We start from the raw sequence: 11,310 nt of genomic DNA on the forward strand, positions 1-11,310 counted from the left end.
CAATGTGCATAGAGACCTATGGTTTGAATAAAACAATGACTAAATATCAAAGATCACACTTTTGGTTCAAATCCCCCTTTAGATAATAAAATATGTTCTGAATGTAACTCTTGAATATTTTTCATGACACCACAACACCATAACAACTAACATTGATTGACAAAACACTGATCTGAGAACGTATTCTTAATTTTTAATTTGTAATACCAACTTTGTCACATTGGTCAAGTGCAGTACTGCAACCAAAAAACCCAATACAAAAAAAACAAAGAATTACCTCATAAAACCACAATCAGAAAAACAGGAAACCTGAATGCAAACGAACATGCAAACAAGTCAAAGTTTACTCTTTTATTGTATTGTGCATACTGCGATCGACTGGCGACCGGTCCAGGGTGTACCCCGCCTCTTGCACGTTGATGGCTGGGATAGGCTCCAGCACCCCCCGCAACCCCGAAAGGGATACGCGGTATAGAAAATGGAAATGTATTGTGCATATGTATTGTATCTTGTGTATTTAGTGTTTTTGAGACCTTTTCAGAACTACATTTATATTTTGAATATAGAACTTTGTGTGTTGAACTTTGAGCAATGCACTAACATTTACTGGTCTTTATTATAATTTGAGACAACATATTCTACTGTACACACAGGAACACTAACATTTTGTGCTCATCATTGGCTCTGATGCCTCGATCTCAGAGTCGTTTCTGTTCAAGGTCTCATTCTCATTCTGTCCTGTGGCAGCATCTGTTGGTGTCAGTGGTTGTGTTGATTGGTGGGCTTTCACTTTGAACACATCCCACTTCTCAGAAAGCATGCCTTTGTTGAAGAGCACAGAAGCCAGGTAGGAGAACGACAAGATGGCAGCAATGGCAGACAGCATGGAGATGGTCCTAACTGGAGAGTACTGGACATAAACCCCATCCTCAAGAGTGCATCCTGGGAAGTGTATGACTGGTGCTAACCCTAGAGATGGGTCTCCACTGAGCAGTCTTAATACAACCCCCACCAGGCAGCCCATAATAGCCCCGTAACCATTGGAGATGTTGAAGAAGAGGACACAGACCAGTTGAGGGAAGATGATGATGTAGGCCATTTCAGCACTAAGGAACCAAAACAGTATGATGCTGGTTTTCATGCTGGTTAGTGATGTAGCTACCAAGCCTGCGACCACCACAGAAGCACGGATCACCCACTGACTCTCTCTGTCTGATGCCTGAAGAAAAGATAAGAGAGGAAGAAGAAGAGGTTAACAGACTGAGACAATCCTGCTTTCAGATACCTCTCTCTAGTCTTCTTCACTCTTCCTCTTACTTTGTTTCTCCATCATGCCACTTTATACCATTGATACTTTCCTGCACTCCATTGCCTTTCTTTCAAAATAAACATCAACCTTCACAATAGCAAACAGCAGTTTGACTAACAAGTACATTGTCTCACCTGAGGTCTCAGGATGCTCTTGTAGATGTTAGCAGTGAAGACAGAAGCAGCAGAAAGCAAAGCAGAGTCAGCTGATGACATCACGGCAGCAGCCACACATCCAATACCAATAATGGAGATGAAGGGTGGAGTGAGGTGCTGCAGGGCAATGGGCAGAACGAGAGCTGCTTCCCCACGTTCATATGGAGATGGAGAACCATAGGTAGTCTGGTTCCAGTCTGAGGCATGGACACAAAAGAAGGAAAGACTGAAAAATGCTCCCATTACCTGTCTGACTGATTTTAAGATGGGCTTAATATTTATACTAAGGTGTGAACAAAGCACTGTGTGATAAGATATAAGGAGCACAGTGGGCCAAGTTGACATTTTTACCAAGGTCTATCATTCAAATCACCTTTCACAAAATTGCCATTAATGTATAAGCTACCCTTAATAACTGGGTCTCCACTCATACATGGAATCCAAGAATATGATGATCAATAATATGATTGATCAATAAGGGAAGCAAACATGAACATAACACAAATACCATGATCCATTTTTTTTTTTTTTTTTTAAGTGGTGTTGTGAAATGTCAACATGCTAACACTAAGGTGTTGAATATAGGAAACATTACCTGCTGAACATCAGCATGTCAGCATTGTCAATGTGAACTTGTAACTCTTTTTTTCCATAAGCAGCACTGTGCCTATGGATGGCATGTCTTACATGGCTGCAGACTCTTGGCATTATTATTATCTGAGGGAAGACTGCCTGCAGCTGGTTTAAAAGCTATTCAGCAGACAGATATTAGCACATTAGGGTTGGGACTCACACTCATAATTATGGCCACAGGGATTCATTTTGGGCCCTCTCCTATTTACATTTAACACAGTGTTTCATCTGTCATGCATCAGGTTGACCTTTATGCAGATGATATTATCTTATATGGTGGTGCTGATTTTGACCATGTAGAAACTATAACTTCTCTGTTAGCCTTATGCAAACACAACAAAATTCAACATTTTGAGTCTAACAGCATTGGTTGAAAGTTTGGACACACCTTCCTGTTCCCAAACATTTTTTCTTTATTTTTACCATTTTCCACATTGTAGATTAAGATTAGACATCAAAACATTGCAAGAACATGTGAGATTATGGTGTAAGTAATTAAGTGCAAACCTTGCACATGATTGGCAGTCCAACTTCATGAGGTGATTCTCTGGAATAATTTTCAGTTCACAGGTGTGATTTTCAAAGGTTAATGAATGGAATTTATTTTCCTCTTAATGCATTTGAGACTATCAGTTGCGTTGTGTCAGTGTAGTGTTGGTACACAGTAAATATTCAGAATTGACTCGTGCCTTAATCCATTTTTTGTTAAGAAGCAGCCAACTTAGTAAAGAGGAAGGACAGTCTATCAATACTTTAAGATACAAAGGTCGGTCAGTCAGCACAATTTCAGAACAGTATCTTCAAACACAATTAGAAAAAAAAAATATATCAAATGGAAACTGGCTCTCATAAGAACCACCATAAGTTCCCTCTGCTGCATGAGACAAGTTTGTTGGTTTCCAGTTTCAGAAATTGTCAATGAATGGCACCTCAGATTAGTGTGCACATAAATGCTTCACAGAGTTCAAGTAGCAGACACATCTCAACATTAACTGTTTGAAAGGGACTGTCTTCATGATCAAATTGCTGCAAGAAAACCACGAAAGAGGGAGACCAATAACAAGAAGAGAACTACTTGGGCAATGAAAAGGTGAGTGGATGGGAACAGCATGTCCTCCAAGCATGGAGGAGTAAGTGCGATGGTGTGGGGACGCATTGCTCATGAAACCAAACTTTAGAATTCAAGGACCACTAAACCAGCACAGCTGCCACAGCATTTTGCAGCAAAATGTCATCCCATCTGTCTCATGCTGTGTGGGCTTATCATCTGTTTTTCAGCAGGACAATAACCCAGAACAGTCCTCCAGTCTATGAAAGGGCAACCTGTTCAAGCAGGAGAGTGATAGAGTATCAGATGACCTCCACAATCACAATCACAGTCTCCACAATCACCTGACCCAAACCCAGTTGAGATGGTATGGGATGAGTTCCATTACAGAGTGAAGGAAAAGCAACTAAAAGTACTCAGGATATGTGGGAACACCTTCAAGACTGTTGGAAAAGCGTTCCAGAGGAGGACCTCATGAAGCTTGTTAAGATAATGCCAATAGAGTGAAAAGCTACTTTGAAGAATCTAAATGGAAAATCTATTCCCTAGATTACACTTTTTTTGGTGAACTACATAATTCCATAAGTGTTATTTCATCATTTGGATGTCTTCAATATTGGTCAATAAATTAACATAAATCTCCATGTGACCAGGTTTTATGTCGATGTGGGTGTTTCTAACCATTTTTTCTGCATCTTAAGGTTTAAGCAGCTGAACTTGATGTTACTGAATTACTACAGATGACAAATAACCTGGGGCATTTCTTAATTTTTTATTATAATTACCAATTATTGATATGTTAATTATTGCTGATGCTTGAGAGTATGTAGAAGCTGTTAATACCTGTGGATGCAGATGCTGCCCCCAGCAGTATAAGAGGTATCCCAAAAGTAATATAGATGATAGCTGCAACAAAGCATGTGAGCTTGGCTGCTTTTGTGGAAGAAGCTGACAAGGTCCTCTGATGGAGACACTGGTATCCCAGAGATCCCAGAGCCTGAAGTGGAAAACAGACAGTTGATTAATTTAATCATGCATGTGGCGTCCACATCAGGTAAATGTGGCAAAATGTCTGCCTGCTATTATCACTGAAGCATTCATTCAAATGAAAGAGATCGTCTCTTCAACTTAACAGTACAGTCATCAGATAGTTAACCTTGACATGCTGTTTCAGATAATCGCCAGCCATTCTGATTCTTAAATTACAATGAAAAACAGTCTATTATTTAAATCTTTATGTTTTTTATCATCATTCTGAAGATATCCATCAAAACTAGACTGAACTATGTTTGCTGTCGGCTGTATTGCTGCTTCCTTACAAAGAATAAGAAGTTATCAATCATGATCCAGGTCTTTTTCAGCTCTGGTTGACCAATCCAGGGAGCGTGTAAGGTGTTGTTCATCAGTGTCTGGCTAATGTCCATGGTGGAAGGACTCATCATAACAAAGGGAACACAGAGCCACTGCAGAGACAAATAAAATGTAAATGATAAACACACACACAACTTTAAAAAGCATCCTTTGGAGAGCTTGGTGTCTTGTGTAAGTTCCTTCGAACAAAAAGCCAAACTCACCAAGCTGACAAATATGAGGACAAGCTGTATAACATCTGTGTAGGCCACAGAGTAGAGGCCTCCCAGCAGCGTGTAGATAATGGTGACTGCCGCAGAGATCCACGTGCACATAGCAAAGGGCAAATCCAGGACCACACTCATGGTTCCTCCTGTCAAACGCATTCGATCAGGGACATTTTGTGACCATGTCTTTGTGTTCATATTATTTATAGTTAGTAATGTCGATGCTGTGAAGGAAGGAATTTACATCCATGTATACATTAATTGTTGAACTGATAGAGGAAGTGTAAATACAGATTTACACATATGCAATAAATGTATATAAAGTGTATTCATATATACTGTACCTAAACCAAGTAGTGTTGCGGGCACCCAGACCACATCCATAATAAGTGAAGCCAGGCTCAGTCCAGCTGTTAGGACTTTTCCATACTTGATATGGAAAGGGTCCAGCATCGTCGTGCAGTTTCTTTCTCTCAATGGCTTGGCAAACACCAAGCCAGCTTGATTTAAAAAAGGACAGGGATTAAACACAGATTCAACCGATCAGCAGAGGTATCTATAGTGTTAATTCCTGGATGTTAAATGTACATCTGCAATTTCCTGTAGTGGTCCCAGTAATATTTATTCCTATGTATTCTGAAATAGCTCGTAAAGAAATTGAGCCGCTTTTTCTAAGACAATAGTTCTTACACTCCTTTGTATATAATGTATATAATCCTTCCAAGCTTATTATAAGATGTCTGGTTTCAATTAGAACCTTGATGACTCTGCGATAGTTGGATGTATCAGCAAGGGCGATGAGGATGAGTACAGGGCTGCTGTGGACAACTTTCCATCTGCAACTAAACACGGCAAAGACTAAGGAACTGGTAGTGGACCTGAGGAGAACCAAGGCACCGGTGACCCCTGGAGTGTGACTCTCTCACGGTGGTGTCAGAGAGGAAGACGCTGACTAAGCTAAGGACTATCTTGGACAACGTCTCACACCCACTTCATGATGTGCTGGTTGGGCACAGGAGTACTTTCAGTGAGAGACTCATCCCACCAAAACGCAAGACTGAACGTCGCAGGAAATCATTCCTGCCTGTGGGTTGATCACTGAGATGCCCCCGGACTTTCCCTCCTTTCACCTGAACGCCCCACCCATCTACTCACCTGTTTCCACTTCTCTCATCAGCCCTGCAGTTACCTGACCTTCCCTGCCCACCTTCTCATCAGTTCCAACTTTCCTCACCAGTCTTTCAGGTATTTCAACGGCCCATTTTGTTCATCCCTTGTCAGTTTGGACCTGCAGTACCTGCCTGTCTGCCAACCCATACCTGTGTGTGAGCAAGACCATCATGAAATCATCCTGCTGCCTCCTCTGTCTATGTGTGTGTCCTGTCCCTCTTGCTGTACAGAACCAGCTATGAAAGTGGCACATTTCATCCTCCATAGTGATGGAGAGATACATGCAATCGATTTTGGAGCTCAGTATGTGTCGCAATAATAATTTGCTGATGTTTACTAGACACAGCTAAGTTGCAGATATCTTCCCTCTATCTGTGAAAAAAATTCCTCACTTCCACTCATTTACATCCCTTTACAAATGCAAAGTGCACAATTTTTTTTAGGTTAAAATCTGGATCAAAGGTGTGAGGATTCATTTTCTTTTTGGTATAGCAGCCAAAGTGGAGCTCTTCAGCCTTTGAGCAACAGTGTCTCATTATATTCTGCAAATAAGCAGCTTCACTGTTTGAACAGGTGAATAAAATTGGCAAACTGTGGAGTCAGGAACACGTCACGTCCCATTAATGTGATTTTTTTTTCATTAATGTTCAGTCATGAGGTAGCTCAGGTCATTATTAATCCTTTCTAATGTGCAGTGATTCCTGTTTTTGAGATTATCAGGCTATGTTTTTTAATTACACATGCAGACCTAAGTATCCTCTCAGATGTAATTTGGAGCTCTTACCGATAATAAAAGACGAGCTGTATGCCATCAACATCATGATTGTCCAGGTTAGTCCCATGGAGGGCGTGTACACCATCTCAACTGTGCCAACAATGAAGGCTCCTCCGACCCACGTAGCTGCAGGATGGATGAACACACAGCAAGTCACTGAGTGGACAGACAGCAGCTATTTGGACAGAAGACAAAAGTTTGGGTGATAATTCATCATCATTAATAAACTTTCACAAGGATCGTCTCATGATGGCATGATCATGCCACACTATCACTTCTGTTAGTCAAACCAAACCAAAGCGTTTGACCTCACTGTGGGTGTTATCTGTGTTGGCCACAGCCTGAAGCTGCAACAGCAAAAACCACTTTGTTGCGGTACTGTGAGGTTTAACTGATGGAGATGTCATTTCCAAAGGGCTAGAAATGGTGGCAGTAGATGGAGGAAAAACGACACGCAGCCTTCAATCACGTGGCATGCAGGAGCAGCTCTCCCCAGAGTGACCTGGCCATTTATTGAAATTGCACACCGGTGCAGCTCCACCCACAGCAGGAAGTCGACAAGAACATTCCCAACAATAAGATTCAACATTAACACAAACCATGCTCATTTAAAAGGTGAATGAAAAACATGAGTTTGAAATGCAAACCCACTGAATAATAGCAACAACATAACGTTAAAAAGAGCGTGAAGTGAGTTTCAACAAGGAAAACACATGCACCAAGTGCTTCACATAGAAGACATAGAATAAAATAATAGAATAAAAACCTCTTGATAATAATAGTAAATATAATCCATGAGGATGAAAATAAAGACAATGAATAACACGAAAATAAAACAATTGAATATCTCTATTTCGATTTCGTTTTTTTTAACTCTGCATAAGTACACTGAACAACATCAGCTCTATCCTTGTTTGCACATTCTTCATAATACTTTACAACCACTGATTAAACTCTAATATTAGTTCGATCCCTGGCCTCGGCAGTCCACATGCCAAAGTACTCTTGGCCAAGATACTGAACCTCAGAAAACGGCCGATGCTGTGCCATTGGGGTGTGAATTCATATGTACGTCGCTTTGGATAAAAGCATCTGCCAAATGACTAATTGTAATTATAATATTTCCTAGCCTACATTTCATGAGGCTTTTGTGGACTGTTTGAGCAAGAATTCTGTGCAGTGTTTTTATCCAAATTATACAACTTCCCAATGGCACAATCATGACTATTTGGAGTTCCTAGTGACACAGTTTCCATCCTAGTTCTGTCAACTGTGCTCTCCTCACCTGTCATTGTGAAGACTCCCACCACCCAGCTAATGCTGCGGTTTCCCAGCAGGGCCATATCCATTCCAGTGGCTGCACTTTTCTTCTGTTCCCTTTTGGACTTGAAAGAAGCCCAGATACCGGTCCCGAGGACCAGCAGGTAGAAAAACACCATGACGATCACTCCTGGGATGTTGACGGCCATGATGGACTAGTGGACTGGCTTCTCCTCTTGCTGACGTCTGACTGAGTAAACGACTAACTGGCTGAATGCTTTTGAAAGGAGCCATGAAATTCCTGATGGACAGGAAAGAAAAACCTCCTCTACTTTGATGATACGTTGATGCCCTCTGGTGAAAATAGCTGGTTTCAGCCTCAGTGACTTGACAAGCAGACAGAGGCCTTCCTGCATTTTTATGTTGCCTAATGTTTCATTGGTTTTTAAAAACTGGAGAAACAATAAAATTTCAGCTTTATGACATATAAATTTGAATTTAACCATAAAATTCATTTCAGTTCAGTGTATTTAAATAACACCACATCACAACAAAGGTTGTCTCATGATACTTTCCATGGAGAGCAGGCTGAGACCAAATGCTTTAATGTACAGGAATCCAACAATTTTTTGCCTACTGCAGCTTTAATTGGATTTTCTTCAGTGTAAATAAACAACAATCATGTGTCTCTGTTCTTTTTAATCAAGTCATGTCATGAGAGTGAAATTCAAACTCTTTACAGTTATAACATGAACAATGAAGATTTTCTCAGACAGAAGGAAGGAAGAGTCTCTATCACCAGTCACGCCCATGAAGACATGTGGTGGAGATCGATATTCAGGAATCCTTGGCTGCAGGTATTATCTGGCCCTCCTCATCACCAGTAGATGCAGGGTTTTTGTACTCACTATTCACCCCCCCCCCCCCCACCCCCCTCACCTGTCTCCACTGACTCCTCGCAACCAATCAGGATCTGATACCAACCTCTGACACCAAAACATCCACTGAATGGCCATTTATCCACCAAAGATGCACAGTTTTTAACTTGTGTGTTCATCATTCACTGTCACTGTCAATCAACATGTTGTTAGGATCCTACCTTCCTGTCTCTCCTTTTGTGTCTACTCTCCCTTTTCCCTATGTGTGTGTCTGTCTGTCACCCTTGTTCCCGCGGCTGGGCATCCCTGTACCTGCAGCTGGCTCCGCCTCCAGGTGCTCACCTGGAGCACATTTCCTCATGGTTTGGAGTATTTAAAGAGCATGCAGTCGTCTCCCAGTCGCCGGATTATTCTCTCGTCCTCCCATGAGTGTGTTCGGTCTTCTGGTTGTAAGTACTAAGTCTCTCGTTCTTTTTCTTCTCAGAGAAAGTGTGTTTTGTTATTCTGTCTACGATCCAGCCACTTACCGTGTGCTGTGTTTTCTTTTCAGTGTCTCCTGCCGCTTCCACACGTGCCTCATACCCGCTTCGTCTGAGCTCCTTTTGTTTGTATCCACTCGGTTCAAGTGCGTCTTTTGTTTGTTATTCTCCACTCCTTTTGAGTGTGCCTTTTGTTTATTTCGTATCCACTCGGTGAGCGTGTTTTCTGTTTCTCGTTTGTTAATAAATTATTGTTTGATTCATTTAAGTCTTGCCTCTGGGTCTGCATTACTGGGTCCAGTTATTTGGTGGCTTGCCAGCCTAACACATGTCTTCATGTCAGCCAGGCTGGTAAATCAGAATCAGAATCAGAAAAAGCTTTATTGCCAAGTACGGTTTTACACATAGGAGGAATTTGCTTTGGTGAGGTTGGTGCATGACACATCTATTAAAAAGAAGCTATCAGAACAGTAAAAAATATAACAGTAAGTAAATAATATAAAAATAAGTAAAATATATAACAATATTAGAAACTGTAACAGTAAGTAAAAAATCTAACAATATAAATATATGTACACAAGTCAGTTTTTTTTTTTTTGTTTTTTTTTTTTACAGAGGCACAGTCTGTTTTTTTCGAAAGGAAGTCCAAGCAGAGCGTTAATGTAACGCATAGAGTTATGGCAATGTCAATGACAAGTAGAGTCAGAGGTTGACTGTGAAGAGTGTCGGGGGGGTTCTTGTTAATAAGACTGACAGCAGAGGGGAAAAAACTGCTCTTGTGGCGTGAGGTTTTGGTCCTGATGGACTGCAGCCTCCTGCCAGAGGGGAGTGTCTGAAAGAGTTTATGTCCAGGGTGGGACGGGTCAGACACAATCTTTCCTGCACGCCTCAGGGTCCTGGAGGTGTACAGGTCCTGGAGAGATGGGAGATTGCAGCCAATCACCTTCTCTGATGACCGAATGACACGCTGCAGTCTGCCCTTGTCCTTGGCGGTGGCAGCAGTGTACCAGTTGGTGATGGAGGAATGAAGAGATATATCAAGAATGTTGCAATTCCATTTTCTGTACATAAATTCGGATTTCATGCTATTCTCACAGAACAGCAACCAACATATGAATCCAAAATAAGAAAAACATCTGATTAAGTCAGTAAAACTAACAGCTGGTGAGGTTAATCCTGTCTACTGCTCCAAAAGTTGCTCTGTTAAAACGCCAGAAGGTGTCTGTATCATCACATTGTTTTATCTGTGAAATGTAGGGGCTAGCACACAAGGATAATTTTTGAAAACAGTCGACCATCCACCACTCTGTAACTTTCCACTCAAAGCTTGAACAGTCCAATGAAAGATTTGAGAAGAAGAAAAGGGAGCATGTGAGAGGAAGACAAGCAGGAAAGAGAGGAGAAACTTTCCATTGTTTTTATATTCTGTTTCTCTTATCTGAAATGTTGCCTCAAGGTCTGTAAAATGTCCTCTCTCTTTTGAAATCCTGTTTTATTTTGGCTAAATGTCTTCCCAGTGGTGACAGAAAGCAGGTCAAACCATATCACAGCAGGCACCTGTCAGGTTGAACAGGCTAATACAGAATATCTGTTTCCAAATGGTTAAAACAAACTGAGAATAAGAGTCTGCCCTGTTAAACTAAAATCTTTATTGTGGTTGATGAGGACAACATTGGGCATAGTTGGTCATTATGGAAGCATTTTCCGTTATGTTTTATGACCACTTGTGTATGTGTATGTTGATTCTTTAACAGTGGTGAAGCAGCAGAAGATGTTGTAGATGGGGGAAAAAAGATGGTGGCCGCTAAAGCTGAAGGAGGCAACACTGCTGTCATTGAAATGGAAGTCAGTTTTGCAGAATTTAAATCCAGAAAAGGTACATTTTGGGCAATCTTCAGGAGCACATTTCTTTAAAACATATTTAAAAAAAAGTAAATAAAAAAACTCAAGAAATGCATCACTACAACATAACAGAGACACCACAAACAACAAACTTAAAGGTGCCCCATAAAAGGCCTGAGAAGTA

At 41.0% G+C, this 11,310-nt stretch overlaps 1 protein-coding gene across 1 annotated transcript; it reads right to left on the minus strand.

Annotated features, from left to right (window-relative positions):
• Positions 1–658: 658 nt before the first annotated feature.
• Positions 659–8,136, minus strand: LOC139341162 (high-affinity choline transporter 1-like). Its single transcript, XM_070977532.1, has 8 exons — positions 7,953–8,136; positions 6,677–6,793; positions 5,067–5,222; positions 4,720–4,868; positions 4,465–4,608; positions 3,989–4,142; positions 1,444–1,661; positions 659–1,219 (listed from the first exon to the last, which is right to left on the minus strand). The coding sequence occupies exons 1-8, from the start codon at positions 8,134–8,136 to the stop codon at positions 659–661; spliced, it is 1,683 nt and encodes a 560-aa protein (XP_070833633.1).
• Between the last annotated feature and the right edge of the window lie 3,174 nt (positions 8,137–11,310).

This window comes from Chaetodon trifascialis, chromosome 13 (assembly GCF_039877785.1).
Source record: "Chaetodon trifascialis isolate fChaTrf1 chromosome 13, fChaTrf1.hap1, whole genome shotgun sequence".
Taxonomy (NCBI): Eukaryota; Metazoa; Chordata; class Actinopteri; order Chaetodontiformes; family Chaetodontidae; genus Chaetodon; species Chaetodon trifascialis.